Here is a 21,771-nt window from a genome sequence, read left to right as displayed (position 1 = left end):
ATTTATTTTTATGTGGTACTGTGGATCGAACCCAGGGCCTTGTGTATGTTAGGCAAGCGTTCTGCCACTGAGCCACAACCCCAGCCCTATTTATTTATTTTTTATGTGGTGCTTAGGATCGAACCCAGTGCCTTACATGTGCTAAGTAAGCACTCTACCACTGAGCTACAACCACAGTCCTTGCCTTATCTTTTATTTTTAAAATCTGATTTTTTTTTAGGTACCAGAATGAAATACATAATAATCTTTAATTCATGAGACACTCATTTTTAGTTTGTACAAAGGTCTCTTATTAAATTATTCAATTAATTGTTTTTTTAATAGTAATTGCAAACCCACCATCCAATGACTACATGTCTTGAAGATTGTTAATATTTATGCTCAATCAGGATGGTTATCTTAATGAGATTGTAATGTAGACATTTGGATCAGTGATTTTCAAGGATTTCAAATAAGATAATGCTTTGTGAGGGTAGTGAAAATATATTTAATTTCTAGCAAAACATTTATTCTGAAAAGAATTCCTTGTATAAAAATTCCTTGTCAGTGGGCAAAGTCTTCATATACTAAAGTAATTTAAAAGGGGGAATTTGGTATTTTAAAATACTAGATATTTACTAATTAGTTTTTTAAAATTCCATGAGATCTTCAGGTAGTAAATTATTGTGATAATTTTTTTACCTGTAGGTACATAAAATACTATATCTTTGATGACTTAAGTTATAATTTTGTATATAAAGCTGTTGCTATGCAAATTCTTCCCTGGTATACTTTAGGGTTTAAGATATTTCCAGGGGGGCTGGGATTCTGGCTCAGGGGAGAGCGTTCGCCTCGCATTCATGAGGCACTGGGTTGAATCCTCAGCACCACATAAAAATAAAAAAATAAAGATATCGTGTCCACCTATAATTAAAAAAAATAAATATTAAAAAAAGATATTTCCATTGCACGTTTAGTTTATATTTACAAAGAGAATTAATCCATTTATCTTGCTTATTTCCTTTATCACCAGCAACATTAACAATATACATTTATTCTTTGTGGGTCTTTCAGCTATTAATGGATGGCAAATACTAGGTAAAATAGAGTACATAGAAAATTAAGTGAAATGTATAGAGGACAGCTGTTTATCTCTTAATGTTGTGGCTTATTTGGGTGAAAGATATTTCTTTTGTGGACTTAATTTCTAAATTGGTTGAGTATCTTGATATAAGCAGCTTTTGTTGTATGATTTAAATCTCTAGACAGATCAGAAGTGAACAGGACCTAACATAATCATTATGTTTTTTTGCCATTGTTTCTTCCTTAGGTTCTTTTCAACTTGGCCAGTCAGTATTCAGCTAATGAAATGTATGCTGAAGCACTAAACACATATCAAGTTATAGTGAAAAACAAGATGTTTAGCAATGCAGGTAGGTATATAATCAGTTTTGCCAATAGGCATAACTCTTTTATAGTGTTAATTTATATCTCCCCACTTTATGCTTCCTTATAATGAAATGATCTATGCTCTAAGCAAATTTGTATTTATGATGGGGTATCCTTCTTAGAGATACTGTATGTGAAAATCCATACAAATACAAATGAAGAAATATGGTTGGTATGAAGTATGTTAAATAATGGTAACAAAAAATGTGTTCTGTTACCACAGGTAGAATGAGCCATGGCATCCCTATAGAATATGCTTTGCCATCTGTAAATATGTCCCAATAGACTACAGTTTATATTTAGCATTTATATTATATAAATTTTTAGTTGCAATATTAAAGTTTATCAGAATATTATTTCCTTTTAACATCATATTAAAATGTGTGTGACATTTTTTAGTCTAATTTTAAAATGCCGTATAGTCTCACTTTTTTTTTTTTTTAGCAGAATATACTTTCAGTTTTATAATGTAAGTCAGTTTCTTTCCAACTATACTTTCAGGCATCTACTATCTTAAGTTTCATTGCCTCACAGAAAACTAATGTTTGAATACATGAAACAGTATAACTATTTTAAAATTAGATTTTTAGATAATGTCTAAAACTTTATAACTTGAGAACATTAGAGAATATGAATTAAGATCATCTATAATATCATAGAAAAAGTGCAAAAATCAGAATACTATACATTCTTTTTTTTTAATTAGGGAGACTAAAAGTGAATATGGGAAATATTTACTTAAAACAAAGAAATTATTCCAAAGCCATTAAGTTCTACCGAATGGCCTTAGACCAAATCCCAAGTGTTCATAAAGAAATGAGGTAAGCAAACACCAAGATTACTGTAAAATTTAAGTGTTGTTTTTCAGAAACAAGGTAGATGTTCTGATCTTTGGTTAGTGGTTAAACATTTTGAAGTGTTTATAATGAGAGTTATTGGATTTGTGTTATCTGTGAAATATTTTGCTTTATTCACTTGTGACTACTTGTGTACACTTGTATAGTGACAAGTTAAAGATTAAATGCATAGTTTGTGATCAAGTGAAATAAAACTAAGCTAATTGACCAATATAGAGATTCACTCTGCAAGCCGTTAGTACGATGATACAAATTAATGTCAACAAATAATCAGAATAGCATTTCTACAGAATGTATCAGATTAGAAAACAAGTCTAGAAACTTAGAACTACCTCACATTGTTTCTATATTTTGAGAGTGAGGTAGTGAAAGGATGGGATTATTTTTGATTCTTAGAAGAGGAGGGAGGATGTTGGAATACTTCATATTCCCACAATATTTTCTATTATATTCAGACACAATATGTTTACAGGTAATGATTTCCCCTAGGGACAGGGGAAATCATTACCTGTGACGATTTATTTGTAAATGCCACTTTTGACAATCATTTGGTTTTGAATTTTGCATGGTATTTAATTATCATCAGCAAAATCTAGCTTATAAGACACAATGTACCCTTTAGGTACTTTATTTTTTTTTTTAGTTGTAGTTGGACACAATATCTTTATTTTATTTATTTATTTTCATGTGGTGCTGAGGATCAAACCTAGGGCCTCGAATGTGGTAGGTGAGCACTCTACCGGTGAGCCCCAGCCCCAGCCCCCTTTAGGTACTTTAAAAAAACATTTTTAAAAAATTCTTTTTAATTATACATGACAGTAGGCTTGAGGTACTTTTAATCCAGGTGAGACCAAGAATTTGAGCATTTTAGAAAAAGATAATAATATTAGGTGGCATTTCCATACTTAATAATCAATAGTTGAGACAATGGTACTGTATTAATTCAGCCAAAGGAATAAATATCGAAAATAATAGTGGTCAAGAAAGACTCAGCCAAGTACAGTGACACATGCCTGTAATCCAAGCAGTTCAGGAGGCTGAGGCAGGAAGATTGTGAGTTCAGAGCCAGCCTCAGCAACTTAACAAGGCCCTAAGCAACTTAGTGGGACCCTTTCTCTAAGTAAAATATAAAAAAGGGCTGAATCTATAGCTCAATGCCTAGCATTTGTAAGGCATTGGGCTCCATCCTTAGCACCACATAAAAATAAATAAAGGCATTCTGTCCATCTACAACTACAAAAAAATTAAAAGGGGGGGGTTGGGGATATCACTCAGTGGTTGAGCGCCCTTGGGTTCAATCCCCCATACCAAAAAAAGAAAGAAAAAAAGGAAGACTTTTTGAAATAGGTATACTGGAGATAGGTTACTTAAGTGACAAAAAGGACAACATTCCAGAAAAAAGAATGCTATGAGATGAGTAATTATTTGTGATCTGATAAACTAATTTTGAATAAATTTGTTGAAACAGTAGGTTCATGTCAGAGTAGTTGGAAATAAGGTCAGATCATATCCTTTAGGATGGCTCTATTCAAAATGATAGAAAATAGCAATTATGTATGAAGATTGTGGGAAATCTGAAACCTTATATATTACATATGTAAAATGGTGCAGCTACTTTGGAAAATACTAGGGTAGTTTCTTAAAAGTTAAACATATTATATGACCAGCAATTCCATTTTTTAGGTGTGTGTCCAAGAGATTAAAGTTTGTTGTCACAAAGGTTTATACACAGATGTTCATAATAGCATTAATCATAATAGCCAAAAAGTGTAAATCACTGAAAGAGCTATCAAATTGGCGATGGTTAAGTAAAATACAGTATATATCCATAGTATAGAATACTATTTGACAATACAAAAGGAGCAAAGTACTGATACTTGCTGCAATATGGAGGAACCGCAGAAGGATTATGCTAAGTGAATGAAGGCCAACATAGAGTATTACATATCATGCAATTCCACTTATATACAATGCTTAGAAAAAACAGAAAGTAGATTAATGGTTTCCTATGGCTAACAGAATGGAGAATGACTATTAATAGGCACAGGTTTTCTTTTAAAGGTAGTAGAAATGACTTAAAATAAATATGTGGTTATAGTTCCACAACAGTGTAAATATAGAAGTAATCATTGAATCACATACTTAAATAAGCAAACTTTTTGGTATGTATATTATGTACATTATACTATAAAAGGCTTTAAGAAAATAAAAAAGAAATAAAATGGAAAAGAAAAACAGGAATGGCTTGAATGCCATACTGAAGAATTCAAACTTTTAATGCTAATCTATGTTTATTTTTGTTTAGGATTAAAATAATGCAGAATATTGGTGTTACATTTATTAAAACTGGTCAATATTCAGATGCCATTAATTCATTTGAGCATATAATGAGCATGGCACCAAATCTGAAAGCAGGCTTCAACCTAATTCTTAGTTATTTTGCCATTGGAGACCGAGAAAAAATGAAGAAGGCATTCCAAAAATTGATTGCTGTTCCATTAGAAATTGATGAAGATGATAAATATATTTCACCAAGTGTGAGTATGAAAAAGTTAAAGGGGCTGAGATTGTGGCTCAGTGGTAGAGCGCTTGTCTAGTATGCGTGAGGCACTGGGTTCAATCCCTGGCACCACATAAAAATAAATAAATAAATAAAATAAAGGTATCATGTCCATCTACAACTAAAAAAAATACTTAAAAAGAAAAAGACATTTTTCTTTTTAAGTATTTAAAAGTAGTAGAGCGCTTGCCTAGCATGCATGAGGCACTGGTTTCAATCCTAGGCACCACATTAAAGAAAATAATAATAAAATAAAATAAAGGTATTGTGTTCATCTACAACTAAAAAAAAAAAAAAAAAAGAAAAACCTAAAAAGAAAAAGCCATCTCCTACTTAACTGTGTTTTCCTGTTTCTAGAAATGAGCAAATTAGAATTGATGACTTCTTGAGTTTTTTACAGACCTGTATTCATGTTTTTTATCATTGATATATTTAATTTGTTATTTCAGTTAGATCTATTGAAATAGGGCTAGAGATTTTGGTTAAAACATACTGCTCAGTTTTAGTCAAAACTAAAAAAATTGTATTAAAAATAATAATGTTATTCATTGAAAGTAACATCTTGACTATGGAACCTAAAATCCTTTGATGTTTTAAAAATCATTGTTAAGCCAGGTGTGGTAGCACATGCCTGTAATCCCAGTAGTTTAGGAGACTGAGGCAGGAGGATCTCAAGTTCAAAGCCAGCCTCAGCAACTAAGCAAGGCCCTAATTAACTTAGCAAGACCCTGTCTCAAAATAAAAAAATTAAAAAGTAAGTGGGGGGGCTAGGTAGTGGCACAGTGATTAAGCACCCCTAGGTTCAATCACTGGTTCAAAAAAAAAAATTGTTAAGCAGAGAAACCTAAAAAAATCTGTACTAACTATGTCAACAGTGGAAAAAATTAATTCCTTATCTTTATTTGAGAGTAAAGCAAAATACAGCTCTCAAAAGTCTTATTTTTAAAGGTCTAGAGGAATATTATAGTGTTAGGTGAAAAAGTACAGATAGAAACATACCTACACATGAACAGAAAGTGAAAGAATACTCAATTATATTCTGGGCAATTAGATTTTTTTTTTAAACACTTTAAAAACATTTTCCAGATTTTTATATGTAAATTGTATATAAGTCAAAATTTAAATCCCCTATATTTATAGGTTAAAATGGCGTAATATCTTTAGTTTCATAGACAATGTAGACTCAAGTCATATGCCTAGTTTCACCATTCTATTCTTCCGTCTCCTTCCTTGTGCCTCAGGTCCTTTATGTATAAAATGGGACTAATTATAATGACCTACCTTGTAGTGTTATAAGAATTAAATTTACAAAATGCTTAAAATCATACCTTGAACATAGTAAGCGCTAGGTAAATGTTAATTATGTATTATTTTCATATTGCAAAAAAAAAAAAGAATCTCTGTTGGAAAAAGTCACATTTTAAAATATTTTTGCAGTGTTAGGGATTGAACCCAGGGAGCTGTGCATGCTAGGCGAGTGCTGTATTATTGAGCTGCATCCTGAACTCCTGTCTGTATTATCAATTGGAAATAATGGCATGGATTATACTAAGGTGTTGATAATCATGAAAGCATATATATTTGAGTTTTAAATTTATAACATCATGTATTTATACTAACAACCACAGCTTCTCTGTGTTCCTGTTCTTTCTAGCCTGATCCTTGTAGCAGCTGTTCAGAATGTATTCTAGCTCCTTAGAGAATGTAATAGGTGATCGCGGAAGTAAGAAAAGGAAAAAAAATGAATTTTATTAGGGAAAATATTTGTGAAAGATTTATTTACTCTCCATTTTATACAATTAGTTGGGATTTTGATTACAAATCCAAGTTTTTAGCATTTACTTCTGAATTTTTTCTTTCAATTGCTTTTCTCAGGATGATCCTCATACAAACCTAGTGATTGAAGCTATAAAAAATGATCATCTCAGGCAAATGGAACGTGAAAGGTAATATTTTGGGTTCTTGATAGTGAAGTTTTAATTTCTCTAAAATGATCGAATATGCATTTTATTGTTTCCTACAAAATTTATTTTATTCAATATATTTCTTAAATAGTGTTGTTGTTTTACCATTTCAGTACTTTTTGGATTCCTTTTTCCCCTTCAAAATAATCTCAGTTCTCATGCTGGTCCCAATATTCTTACTTACTTGTTCCTACTCTTTCTCTCTTCATTTGGTATAATATTGGAATTTGGTTTATATCACCATTACTTAAAAAATTATGTCCTTAAATATTTTGTTATGCCTCCCAATTAAATACCAAGACAGAGAAAAAAATATATATTTACTTCATTCTTTTCTTCCTTTAATATGGAACTATAATCTGTTTGTACTTCCTTCACCAAATATAGGGGGTTTTCCCACATCAAGAACAAATGATCCAACTTGCTGGTTACCAACTGAATGTCCAACAATTCAGTTCTGACACTAACTACTCAGAGTTTATTCAGAGTCCACTCCTGACTACAGATACCAGTTACAAGCCCAGGCTTCCTGTACTTCTGATCAACAGGCTATAAATTAGGGATTTCCACCACCTCCTCTTTGAGTTCAGTAATTTACTGCAAGAGCTTATAGAACTCAGGAAAACACTTTGCTTTTATTTACCAGTTTATTATAAAGAATACAATTCAGAGCCAGGTGTGGTGGCGCATAACTGTAATATCAGCAGCTTGGGAGGCTGAGGCAGGAAGATCAAGAGTTCAAAGCCAGCTTCTTCAGCAAAAAGTGAGACACTGAGCAACTCATTGAGACCCTGTCTCTAAATAAAATACAAAATAAGGCTGGGGATGTGGCTCAGTGGTTGAGTGCCTCTGAGTTCAATCCCCAGACTGAATCCGGAAAAAAAAAAGAATGTAACTCAGGAATAACCAAACAGAAGAGATTAATAAGGCAGGGTATGAGAGTGTCCATATCCTCTCCAGGTGTGCCACCCTCCTAGTCCCTCCATGTGTTCACCATCTTGGAGGTGTTCTATACTGAGGTTCAATATATAGGCAAGACTGATGATATCATTAGCCTTTGATGATGAAACTCAGTCTCTAACCCCTCTTCCCTCTGGAGGTTGAGGGGTGGGACTGAAAGTTCCAACTCTTCAATCATATGTATGATTGATTCCAGTGGCAACCAAGCCCCATTTTGAAACTTTCTACAGGCTAATATGAAGTCACCTCATTAACATAAAGTCAAGTATGGTTAAAAGGGGTTCATTATAATTAACAAAAGGCACTTCCATCATTCAGAAGATTCCAAGAGCTCTTTGCCAGGCACCAGAATGAATACCAAATATATTTCTATCACAATATCACATGTACTTGGTTTCTGCCAAGTATAATTTTATCACTGGAGAAAATCCAAGGAGTTTTTGGAGAGGAGTACCTCAACTCAAAATTGAGTGGGGCTCTTGACAAACATGAATTTAAGGATGCATCTGTTAGAGGCACAGACAGAGATTTATTTAGGAAAGCAGAGGTACATTCAAGGGAGAATGGAGGCTGTATTGAGAGTGAGACCCTTTTGGTAAAGCAAGGAATATACATTCAAGGGACAATGTGGGCCATGTTTTGAGAATGAGAATCAGCAACCCCTTGGTCTTGGTTATTAATTTTTATAGAGAGATAGTAACTAGAAACCGGACTAAAGGTGGAGTCAGGATAGAATTATGCAGTTTTGTGCCAATATTTCTAGTACTTGGGCATTGCCCTCATATCATGAAACTTTTTGTAGGCAAAAGATTGGGCTGGATTATCAAGAGTTGCTTTCTTAATCAAGAGTTTAAGCTAGGTGCAGTGGTGCCTAGCCTATGATCCTAGCGGCTATGGAGACTGAGGCAGGAGGATTGTGAGTTCAGGTGCTGAGCAACTCAGTGCAACTCTGGCTCTAAATAAAATATAAAATAGGTCTGAGAATGTGGTTCAACAATTGAGTGCCCCTGAATTAAATCCCCAGTGACACCCCCCCCAAAAAAAAGAGTTTAAAAAAGGGTTGTTTATGTAATCACACCTATGATACCAGTAACTCAGGAAGTTAAAGTGCTAGGAATGTAGCTTCATGATTGAGTGCTTGTCTAACATGCATGAGGCCCTGAGTTTGATCCCCAGCACTGCAAAAATAAAAATTAAAAATTAAATTTTTTAAAATGGCTGGGGATACAGTCTGATGATAAGGTAGCCATGGGTTTGATCACCAGCACCTAAAAAGGAAAAAATAAAAAAGTTGCTTATTTCGTATTCTTGTGGTTTGTGAACATTTTTCTTTTGAGATTGGTCGTATCTTTTTCTGTATCCCATGGTTTTCTTTTGAGACTCAGATTTTTCTTTTTTTCTTTTTCTGTATCCCTCAAACCCTATCTCATTTTGAAAATTTTAAATTTAGTGAACATGCAGTAGATAAATTAGGAGTACATTACATGGTAGAAAGCCCTTAATTATTTTCTTTTAATTGTGGTAAAATATATAACATAAAATTTATCATCTGAAGTGTTAAGTACATTCACACTATTATGTGACTGATCTTGAGAACTTTCTTCATCTTGCAGAACTGAAACTCTGTACCTATTAAGCAATAGCTCCCCATTTTTTGCCCCCACATTCCATCCCTTAGCAATTACCATTCTGCTCTCTATAATTTTGAGTGTTCTAATGTAAGTTGAATCTCACATTTTTTTTTTCTTTTTGTGACTGGCTTTTTGCACTTATAATGTCCTCAAGGTTCATTCATGTTGTAGTGTGTATCGGGATCTCCTTCCTTTTTATAATACTTCATTTTATGTATGGAGGGCAGTAATCTTTAAGAATTAGTATTAAATTGAAGAGAGGCTTCTGGAAAGATAAAATAGACATACATTTTTGTATTTTTTATGTGATGCTGAGGATTGAACCCAGCACCTTGCATGTGCTAGGCAAGAACTCTACCGCTGAGCCACAATCCCAGCCCTTTTTTGTATTCTTCTCATTAAGTACAACTAAAAACTCTGGAAGTTATATGTAAAGCAAATACAAGAAAGGCAGAAAGAGGAGGACAGATCAGCAAGGGTCCTGGGGATGCAATGAGCATTAGACTTGGAGCTAAAGAACTGGCAATCAGAAAATCCTTATAGGTGCTCTTAAAAAAAGAAAAAAAAAAACCTTAAGAAAAGCCTGTTTTCTCTAGCAAACAAACAAGGACATGGGGTAGACTAGCAAGATAGACAACTTTTATAGAAATACCATGGAAAGAATTGGCTGCACTCCCACCGACACCAGCAAAATCTGAATAAAGTAAACCTAGACTCACACCTTTGTGAGGCTGTGCTATAAGAAGGCACCTCAATACCCCACAAGGGTAATATCAGAAAAGGCTAGGCAAGGGACCAGGACTGTAATCCTCAAAGACTATTAACAAATCCCATTCCTCTTTATTGTCAGTGGATGATGTATGGACAGTCTGAATTCTACCCCTCTCAGCAGTAATAATGTATCCCTACCAGTCTTTCCTAGGGTGATGTTGAAGGAGGTATAGTGGAGAGTGGAGCCTTTAATCTTGCCAAGTGATAACAAGGCTTCTCACCAGGGTCTTAGTAGAGACTATATAGCAGGAACTTCCACCCTGCACAGCAGAAGCAGGAAGCTATACTCCCCATCCACCCACCCCCTACCCGATTCAGGGGTCTTTGTGGGGAATCTAGACTTGCACTTTCACCTTCCTGTTTGTGTTAGAATGGTGTCAAGAAAACCAGCTAAAATAGTCCAGATTCTCATAATAAAAGTGTCCAAATCTCCATCAGTAATCACTTGTTATACTCCCTCAGAAAAACCCAGGAAAACTTGAACTAAATTAAAAAAAGAGAATTGCTATATGGCAACATTAAGATGACAAAGATGTTAGAATTAAATGGCAGATTTTTAAAACAACCATGATAAAAAGGCTTCAATAAACAGTTATAAGCATGCTTAAAACATGGAAAATATATAAAGCTTCAGAAAACAAACAGAATCTCAGCAAAGAAATAGAAGATATAAACAAGCAGCACGTGGAAATTTTAGAAATGAAAAAATATGATAATCGAAGGTCCATGGATAGACCCATTGATAGAATAGAGGGGATAGAGGAAAGAGTGAACTGGAATATAGAAAACAAAAATTACCTAGTCTAATCTGTAGAGTGGAACTAGACTAAAAAAAAATAAAATGATTTAAAATCCTTGGGCACATACTGAGAAGTGAGATAACTGGGTCAAATGGTGGTTCCATTCCTAGTTTTTTTTTAGGAATCTCCATACTGCTTTCCAGAATAGTTGCACCAATTTTCAGTTTCACCTGCAATGTATGAGTGTGACTCAGCCATTAAGAAGAATTTCTTTATGACATACGCCAGTAAATGGATGTATCTGAAGACTGTCATGCTAAGTGAAATAAGTCAGTCCCTAAAAGCCAAAGGTCAAATGTTTTAACTGATATGTGGAAGCTAACCCACAATGCGGGGAAGGGGAACAAAATAAATTCAGTGGATTAGACAAAGGGGAATGAAGGGAAAAGATGGGGGATAGGAAAAGGAAAGACAATGGAATAAATCTGACATAATTTTGCAATCACATGTATGAATATACCACAGTGAATCTTACTATCATGTATATCCACAAAAATGGGCTCCTAATTAGAATAAGACATGCTTATGTAATTAAATTAAAATGGATTCTACTGTCATGTATAACTAAAAAGAACCAGTATAAATAAAATGAGCAGTACCCCAGGGAACTTCTAATAAAAGATCTAACGTTTATGTCATCAGAATCCAGAATCCAGAAAACTTATAGAGGAATAAAAACAATTTATTGGATTCGCGCGGCCTGCCCCGCGGCTACAGATGGCGGGGCACCACAGAGAAGCGATTAATTAGCAAGCAGGGAGAAAAGTGGCTGCGATTCAGTGGAATCCCGCCGGCTGAGCCTGCACTGACTCCCGGGCTGAGTACGGGATTTCAGACAGGGAAGGAAGCAGTACAGTCCTATCACCCACAACGGAAACTCCACCAAGGCAATCAGCAGCCACCATCTTGGAGAGCTGAAGTAACCACCGCCACTCTCCGACAGATTGCAACAATAAAAACAGGTGTGTGTCACTCAGCTCATCCCCCATACATCGGGGAATTTGCATAAAATCTCTCCTAGGCTTTCCAGGGGAGAGAGTATCAGAGTGAGCCTGCATAAAGACTAGGGGAAAACTAGAGACCCCTGACCTTCAACTCCCCCTCCCATCAGCAGCCAAAATGAAACCTGTCTAGCCAGCGCTGGGGGAGGGGCAAGCAGAAAAAATCAAAACGATAGAGTGCCGGGAAGCCCAATAGTCAACTGTGCTACCGGAGATCCGGGCTGACTGACTCACGCGGCCTGCCCCGCGGCTACAGACGGTGGGGCGCCGCAGAGAAACGATTAATTAGCAAGCAAGGAGAAAAGTGGCTGCCACTCGGTAGAATCCCGCCGGCTGAGCCCGCACTGACCCCCGGGCTGAGTACGGGATTTCAGACGGGGAAGGAAGCGATACAGTTCTATCCCCCACAACGGAAACAAAACAATAGAGTGCCGGGGTTCCCAATAGCCACCCTCCACACCCAACAAATGGCAGGCCCCGAGTACAGTTTGAACTGCCGAGAGCCATCACTCAGGGGAAATCTGGTCTAGCAGGAGAAACCAAGACTAGCAGGAGAAACCAGGGAACTAGAGGCCAGGCCCTGGCGACTGGGCGGCTGGAAACCGCAGGCCCGCCGGCGACAGTTCACCCACTGCCCGCGTAACTGGGCAGTAGGAGAACGCCCGCCCGCCGGCTACCGACCGCTCAACTGGGTGGCTAGAGATCGCCTGCCCACCGGCGACAGCCGGCCCGCTGCCCGTGCGACTGGGCGGCTGGAGTCTACCCCCCCGCCGGTGACCAATCACCTACCCGCTACCTGTGCTACTGAGCTGCTGGAGACCACTCGCCTGCCGCGACCCGGAGCTGAAACCAAACAGAGACAGTCCAGTCACACCCCCCCATTAGGACACCCCGGCAAGGAGCCTGGGGCCCGTCATAGCAGAGAAGTGACGTCACTGGAGCTCGGCCGTCGGAATTCCTTCCCAGCGGAATCCATGTTAGCAGGCATAATTTAACAATACAAAAGGAGAGACAACAGAGTAATACAGAACCAAAACAAATCTATGGAAGAAAGCAGAAACACGGCAATCAAATAGAGCTGGAAAGTAATGTGAACATCATGAGAAAACAAGGGAAAAAAGGAGTACAAACAATGCAGCACAACTTAATTCTACAGGAGAACATAGAAACATCAGAAGCAGGGATAGGGAAAGAACTCAAGGCATACCTAACTCAAATGGAAAGGAATATTAGAGAAGACATGAGACAGCATGTCCAAGCAATAAAAGTATATTTTGAAAATGAATTAAACCAACAAATTCAAATGGCAAAGAACAAGCTCTACCAGGAGATAGAGATCTTAAAAAAAAATCAAACAATAATCCTAGAATTGCAGGAAACTATAAACCAAATTAAAAACTCAAACGAGAATATTACAAATAGATTAGATCAAGTAGAAGTCAGAACATCAGATAATGAAGACAAGGTCTATCAACTTGAAAAGAATATAGTCAACACAGAAAAGATGCTTAAATCCCACGAGCAATCTATTCAAGAGATATGGGATGTCATAAAAAAAGCCAAATTTGAGAGTCATCAGGATAGAAGAAGGCATAGAGATTCAAACCAAAGGAATGGACAGCATATTAAATGAAATAATTCTAGAAAACTTCCCAGAGATGAAAGATGGAATGGATTGCCAAATCCTGGAAGCCTACAGGACCCCAAACATTCAAAACCATGATAGTCAAACACCAAGACATATAATTATGAAGATAGCCAACATACAGAACAAGGAGAGAATATTAAAAGCTACGAGAGAAACAAGGCAGATTACATTAAAGGGTAAACCAATAAGGTTAACGACTGATTTCTCATCACAGACTTTGAAAGCGAGAAGATCCTGGAACAATGTATTTCAAACGCTGAAAAATAATGGATTCCAACCAAGAATACTGTATCTAGCAAAATTAAGCTTCAGATTTGACAATGAAATTAAAATCTTTCAAGATAAACAAAAGCTAAAAGAATTCGCAGCAAGAAAACCAGCACTGCAAAGCATTTTGAGCAAAAATACTACAAGAAGAGGAATTGAAAAATAGTGCCCAAAACTGACAGCAGGAGGTATCTCAGTAAAGGGGGAGGAAAAAAACCAAAAAGTAAAACTAGCCAAACTAAAATAAATAAATAAATAAGTATGACTGGAAGTACAAATCATTTCTCAATTGTAACCTTAAATGTTAATGGCCTAAACTCACCAATCAAGAGACATAGGCTAGTAACCTGGATCAAAAAAACAAATCCAACAATATGCTGCCTTCAGGAGACTCATATGATAGGAAAAGACATACACAGGCTGAAGGTAAAAGGTTGGGAAAAATCATACCACTCACATGGCCCTCGGAAGCAAGCAGGAGTGGCCATACTCATATCGAATAAAATCAACTTCAAACCTAAGTTAATCAGAAAGGATAAAGAAGGACACTATATACTGTTAAAAGGAACCATCCACCAACAAGACATAACAATTATCAATTTATATGCACCAAACAATGGAGCTGCAACCTTCATAAAACAAACTCTCCTCAAGTTCAAGAGTCAAATAGACCACGACACAATAATTATGGGTGACTTCAACACACCGCTCTCGCCATTAGACAGATCCTTTAGACAAAAACTGAATAAAGAAACTATAGAACTCAACAGCACAATCAATAACCTAGACTTAACCGACATATATAGAATATATCAACCATCATCAAGTGGATACACGTTATTCTCAGCAGCACATGGATCCTACTCAAAGATAGACCATATATTATGCCATAAGGCAACTCTTAGTAAATATAAAGGTGTGGAGATAATACCATGCACCATATCTGATCATAATGGAATGAAATTGGAAATCAATGATAAAAGAAGGAAGGAAAAATCCTACATCACATGGAAAATGAACAATATGTTACTGAATGATCAATGGGTTACAGAAGACATAAAGGAGGAGATGAAAAAATTCTTAGAGACAAATGATAATACAGACACAACATACCGGAATCTATGGGAAACAATGAAAGCAGTTTTAAGAGGGAAATTCATTTCTTGGAGTTCTTTCCTCAAAAAAAGAAAAAAACCAACAAATAAATGAACTCACAGTACACCTCAGAAACCTAGAAAAGGAAGAGCAAAACAACAGCACATGTAGTAGAAGACAAGAAATAATTAAAATCAGAGCAGAAATCAACGAAATTGAAACAAAAGAAACCATTGAAAAAATTGAAAAAACTAAAAGTTGGTTCTTTGAAAAAATAAATAAGATCGACAGGCCCTTAGTCATGCTAACGAAGAGAAGAAGAGAGAGAACTCAAATTACTAAAATACGGGATGAAAAAGGCTATATCACAACAGACACTACAGAGATACAGAAGATAATTAGAAAGTATTTTGAAACTCTATATTCCAATAAAATAGAAGATAGTGAAGATATCGATAAATTTCTTAAGGCATATGATCTGCCCAGATTGAGACAGGAAGACACACACAATTTAAACAGACCAATAACAAAGGAAGAAATAGAAGAAGCTATCAAAAGACTACCAACCAAGAAAAGCCCTGGACCTGATGGGTATACAGCGGAGTTCTACAAAACCTTCAAAGAAGAAATAATACCAATACTTTTCAAGATATTTCAAGAAATAGAAAAAGAAGGAGCTCTTCCAAATTCATTCTATGAGGCCAACATCACTCTGATCCCGAAATCAGACAAAGACACTTCAAAGAAAGAAAACTACAGACCAATATCTCTCATGAACTTGGATGCAAAAATTCTCAATAAAATTCTGGTGAATCGAATACAAAAGCATATCAAAAAACTTGTGCACCATGATCAAGTAGGATTCATCCTTGGGATGCAAGTCTAGTTCAATATACGGAAATCAAAAATGCTATTCACCACATCAATAGACTTAAAGACAAAAACCATATGATCATCTTGATAGATGCAGAAAAAGCATTTGACAAAGTACAGCATCCCTTTATGTTCAAAACACTAGAAAAACTAGGGATAACAGGAACTTACCTCAACATTGTAAAAGCTATATATGCTAAACCTCAGGCTAACATCATCCTAAACAGAGAAAAACTGAAGGCATTCCCTCTAAAATCTGGAACAAGACAGGGATGCCCTCTATCACCACTTCTAGTTCTCAAAGTACTAGCCAGAGCAATTAGACAGACAAAAGAAATTAAAGGCATAAAAATAGGAAAAGAAGAAATTAAATTATCGCTATTTGCAGATGACATGATAATATATTTAACAGACTCAAAAGGATCTACAAAGAAGCTGCTAGAGTTAATAAATGAATTCAGCAAAGTGGCAGGTTATAAAATCAACACGCATAAATCAAAGGCATTCCTGTATATCAGCAACAAAACCTCTGAAATGGAAATAAGGAAAACCACTCCATTCACAACATCCTCAAAGAAAATAAGATACTTGGGAATCAACCTAACAAAAGAGGTGAAAGATTTATACAATGAAAACTACAGAACCCTAAAGAGAGAGAGAGAAGAAGATCTCAGAAGATGGAAAAATGTACCCTGTTCATGGATAGGCAGAACTAACATCATCAGAATGGCGAAATTATCCAAAGTTCTCTACAGGTTTAATGCGATGCCAATCAAAATCCCAACGGCATTTCTTGTAGAAATAGATAAAGCAATCATGAAATTCATATGGAAAAACAAAAGACCCAGAATAGCAAAAGCAATTCTAAGCAGGAAGTGTGAATCTGGAGGTATAGCGATACCAGAGTTCAAACTGTACTACAAAGCAATAGTAACAAAAACAGCATGGTACTGGTACCAAAACAGGCAGGTGGACCAATGGTACAGAATAGAGGATACAGAGACTAATCCACAAAGTTACAACTATCTTATATTTGATAAAGGGGCTAAAAACATGCAATGGAGGAAGGATAGCATCTTCAACAAATGGTGCTGGAAAAATTGGAAATCCATATGCAACAAAATGAAACTGAATCCCTTTCTCTCGCCGTGCACAAAAATTAACTCAAAATGGATCAAGGAGCTAGATATCAAATCAGAGACACTGCATCTGATAGAAGAGAAAGTTGGCTACGATCTACATATTGTGGGGTCGGGCTCCAAATTCCTTAATAGGACGCCCATAGCCCAAGAGTTAATAACAAGAATAAACAAATGGGACTTACTTAAACTAAAAAGTTTTTTCTCAGCAAGAGAAACAATAAAAGAGGTAAATAGAGAGCCTACATCCTGGGAACAAACTTTTACCCCTCACACCTCAGATAGAGCCCTAATTTCCAGAATATACAAAGAACTCAAAAAATTAAACAATAAGATAACAAATAACCCAATCAACAAATGGGCCAAGGACCTGAACAGACATTTCTCAGAGGAGGACATATAATCAATCAACAAGTACATGAAATAATGCTCACCATCTCTAGCAATCAGAGAAATGCAAATCAAAACCACCCTAAGATACCATCTCACTCCAGTAAGATTGGCAGCCATTATGAAGTCAAACAACAATAAGTGTTGGCAAGGATGTGGGGAAAAGGGTACACTTGTACACTGCTGGTGGGACTGCAAATTGGTGAGGCCAATTTAGAAAGCAGTATGGAGATTCCTGGGAAAGCTGGGAATGGATCCACCATTTGACCCAGCTATCGCCCTTCTCGGACTATTCCCTGAGGACCTTAAAAGAGCGCACTATAGGGATACGGCCACATCAATGTTCATAGCGGCACAATTCATAATAGCAGGACTGTGGAACCAACCTAGATGCCTTTCAATAGATGAATGGATAAAAAAAAATGTGGCATCTATACACAATGGAGTATTATGCAGCACTAAGAAATGACAAAATCATAGAATTTGCAGGGAAATGGATGGCATTAGAGCAGATTATGCTAAGTGAAGCTAGCCAAGCCCTAAAAAACAAATGCCAAATGTCTTCTTTGATATAAAGAGAGCAACTAACAACAGAACAGGAAGGAAGAACATGAGGCAAAGATTAACAGTAAACAAAGACGAATGGGGGAGAGAAAGAGAGAGAGAAGGGAAAGCATATGGAAATGGTAGGAGACCTTCAATGATACACAAAATTATAAGAGGTTGTGAGGGGCAAGGGGGAGGAAAAAACAGGGGAGAGAATTGAACAACAGCAGAGGAGGTAGAAAGGGAAGATGGGAGGGGAGGGGAGGGGAGGGGGGATAGTAGGGGATAGGAATGGTAGCAGAATACAACAGACACTAATATGCCATTATGTAAAAATGTGAGTGTGTAACCGATGTGATTCTGCAATTTGTATTTGGGGTAAAAATGGGAGTTCAAAACCCAATTGAGTCAAATGTATGAAAGATGATATATCATGAGCTCTGTAATGTTTTGAACAATCAATAAAAAAACCAATTTATTGAAAACAGTAACAATAGAAAATATCTATTTTCTTCCCAAATCTATTTGCAAATTCATTGCAATCGAAAATTCTTTCATGATTACAAAAAACGTAAACAAAAATCTTAAAAAGCAAGAAGTAAAAAGGAAGTTCCTCAATGTGATAAAGTGTCTCTATGAGAAACCCACAGTTAGATCATATTTAATAGTAATAGTTCACCAAAAAACTATCATTACAACTAATAAATGAATTCAAGAAGGTTGCAGAGGAAATAGAACTGATTCTTTGAAAAAAAAATTGATAAACTCTAGCAAGACTGACAAAAAAAGAGAGAGAAGACTAAAATTACCAATGTTGAGAATAAAACAATCACTACAGATCCTGCAGACATCAAAAGGATAATAAAAGTAGACATACAAATTTAGCAAGTGAGATGAGATTGACTGCTTTCTTAAAAAACTTTTACCACATATCATATACAAAAATTACCTCAAAATGAACCATACACCTAGATGTGAGAGCTAAAACTATAAAATTCATATAAAAATACCTAAAATTAAATATTACCCTTAGATTAGGCAGTGGTTTCCTAAATATGACACAAAACACAAGTGATGAAAAAAGAATGGTACATCATCAAAATTAAAAATGTATGTCCTTCAAACAACACTATCAAAACAGTGAAAATATAACCCACCAAATGAGAGAAAAATACTTGCAAATCATATATCTAAGAAGGAACTTATTTCTATACTATGTAAGTAACTTTTCGACTCAATGAAAAATGGTTTAATAATCCAGTTTAAAATGTGCAAAGGTTAGGTATAAATATTGCATATATTTCTGGTTGTAAATGTTTAACTTGTGTCTCTTTTTATTTCAAAACTAACTTTCTGGGCCAGGGTTGTGGCTCAGTGCCAGAGCACTTGTCTAGCATGTGTGAAACACTGGGTTCCATTCTCAGCACTGCACATAAATAAATAAAGGTTTATTGACAACTATAGGAATTATTTTAAAAAATTATTTAAAAAAAACATTCTATCAGTTTTTTTAACAATGTGAATATTTGAATTAATCGTGAAATGTAACTGTTTATTCTGTATTTTCCCATCAAATTCTATTGGTAGTACTAAATGAGTAGTTGAGGTTTGGGGAGTTCAGAAAAATGTGCAAAGGATCTGAATAGACATTTTTTTTCAAAATAGACACATTAATGCCGAATAGGCACAGGAAAAGATAAAGTGTCTCTATGAAAAACCCACAGAAGCTGCTAAGGAACTGCAACTCAGAATTGCAATGAAATACCACCTTTCACTAATATTAGATTATAATACAAAAGACAGATAATAAATGTTGGTGAGAAGGTAGATAAATTGGTATCCCCCCCCCCCACTTCATGCTGATGGTGAGAATATAAAATGGGACTGTAACTTTTTGGAAGACAGACTGGAACTTCCTCAAGAGCTTATACATAAACTTATCATGTGACCCAACAATTTTAGTCCTAGGTAGATAATCTGAAGCAGTTAGAACATGATTCACATAACAATTTGTATACAAATGTTCTTAGTAACATTATTCATAGTATCTAAAAGTGGAAATTATCCAAATGTCCAACAACTCATGAATTTATAAATATGTTCTATCCGTACAAAGGAATATATGCTATATACAGATGAGCCTTGAAAATACGGTAAATGGAATAAAAGACTAGGTATAAAAACAGAAAGTGGATCAGTGGTTGATAGGCACAGGGAAGTGTCTGCTAATTGGTACTGAGTTTCTTTTTAAGGTTGTGAAAATGTTCTAAAATTTATTAGGGTAGGTTGTTGCACAAATCTGTGAATAATACACTTACATCATTAAATTGTGGACTTGACATTGGTAAATTGATATGTGAATTACATCTTTATAAAGCTGTTTTTTAAAAAAAGAATTCAGGGTTACATTTTTAAGAATTAAAAGTAGGGTTTATTCCAAGGATGCAAGCCTGATTCATTAAATATCAGTCATATTAACCAGTTAAGGAAAAAAACTTATATGGTTCAAGCAAGTTGAAAAATTCTGTCTCTATTTTTCTGAAGGTTTTTGTGATGAATGAGTATTGACGTTTTTCTAGTGCCTTTTCTGCATCAGTTGATATATAACATGGAATGTTAATCAACAACAAAAAGAAATTAATATGGCAATAATTTGGGTGGATCTGAAGAAAATTATCTTATGAAAGTAGCCTTTTCTAAAGATTATGTTAGAGAAATGGAGATCAGATTAATGGTTGTCAGGAGATGAAGAGGAGTGCTAAGAAGATAACATGAGGGAATGAAAACATAATGGAACTACTCCATATATTCACTGTATCAATGCTAGAATCTTGGTTGTGATGTTATACCGTCACCCTTGGAGAAACAGGGTAAAGGGTAAAGGGTATCCCTATTCCATTTTTTTATAAATGTGAATTTATGAGTGTCAAAATATTTAATGAAAAGAAAGAAATTACAGAATTAATGTTTAATGACTTGGAAAAATATTGTTTTCACAACAATATAGTATAATAAATACAGATTATAAAATAGTTATATACATTTTGAGTCCATTTAAAAAACTGCTTGTGTTTATAAATCCAAGAAAAAAAGACTAAAGGAACACTCATCTACCACTATAAATTGGCATGTCCACTTTGAAATACAATTTGGCATTTTTCAGTATTGGGGACAGTGTACGATTTTATATATGTATGCCTATACACGTGCACATACATGTTCATATGCATTCAAAGAAACATGTAGTAATTCATTTTTGCTGTTCACTTCACACTATTTCTTCAGTGGTCATTTTCACTATTTACTTTCATGTTCAGATTGTAGGTTATGTAAGTTCTGCAGTAGAGCCACACAGGCTGCCTCTGTAGTGTCTGTTTCTTTAGTTTGTCAGAAGGCATCATCAGGCAGAAAATGGAATAAACATTGTTGACCCAGATGGCAGTCATGTTGCTTGTCATATTTCCAAATTGTGGTTTTTTTAACCTGACTTGCAAGCATATTTCTTGTGTAGTTGTCCATCATTTAAGAAGCTCCTGTGGTATGTTAGCTTTGACAGATGTTTACACTTACATTTTAAGAGCTAAATTTTAACTATTTATGTTTCATATTTCTAAATAAAACTTTGTTTGTTTGATATAGGAAAGCCATGGCAGAAAAATACATCATGACAGCTGCAAAACTCATTGCTCCTGTAATTGAAACATCTTTTGCTGTAGGTTATGATTGGTAAGAGATTTTAAATGCAATAAAACTGCCTGAATGTGGTGTTTTCATGATCATACTTTATTGATTTAAAATTAATATTATTAGAAAAGAGAATAATGATTATAAATACTGCATT

The 21,771-nt window shown here is 35.4% G+C and overlaps 1 protein-coding gene across 6 annotated transcripts in view; it reads left to right on the top strand.

Annotated features, from left to right (window-relative positions):
• Ift88 (intraflagellar transport 88) overlaps nt 1-21,771 on the top strand; it is a 127,441-nt gene that overhangs the window by 23,604 nt on the left and 82,066 nt on the right. For all 6 annotated transcript variants that reach the window (XM_021735480.3, XM_078015702.1, XM_021735481.3 and 3 more), the window contains 5 exons: nt 1,310-1,412; nt 2,135-2,249; nt 4,591-4,822; nt 6,721-6,791; nt 21,570-21,656. In XM_021735480.3, the coding sequence (XP_021591155.1) occupies nt 1,310-1,412; nt 2,135-2,249; nt 4,591-4,822; nt 6,721-6,791; nt 21,570-21,656 (608 nt within the window). The remainder of the gene's footprint in view (nt 1-1,309; nt 1,413-2,134; nt 2,250-4,590; nt 4,823-6,720; nt 6,792-21,569; nt 21,657-21,771) is intronic.

Source organism: Ictidomys tridecemlineatus, chromosome 6 (assembly GCF_052094955.1).
Source record: "Ictidomys tridecemlineatus isolate mIctTri1 chromosome 6, mIctTri1.hap1, whole genome shotgun sequence".
NCBI classification, from domain to species: Eukaryota; Metazoa; Chordata; class Mammalia; order Rodentia; family Sciuridae; genus Ictidomys; species Ictidomys tridecemlineatus.
The sequence above is the reverse complement of the archived record's forward strand: the minus strand, read 5'-3'. Positions and strand labels throughout refer to the sequence as shown.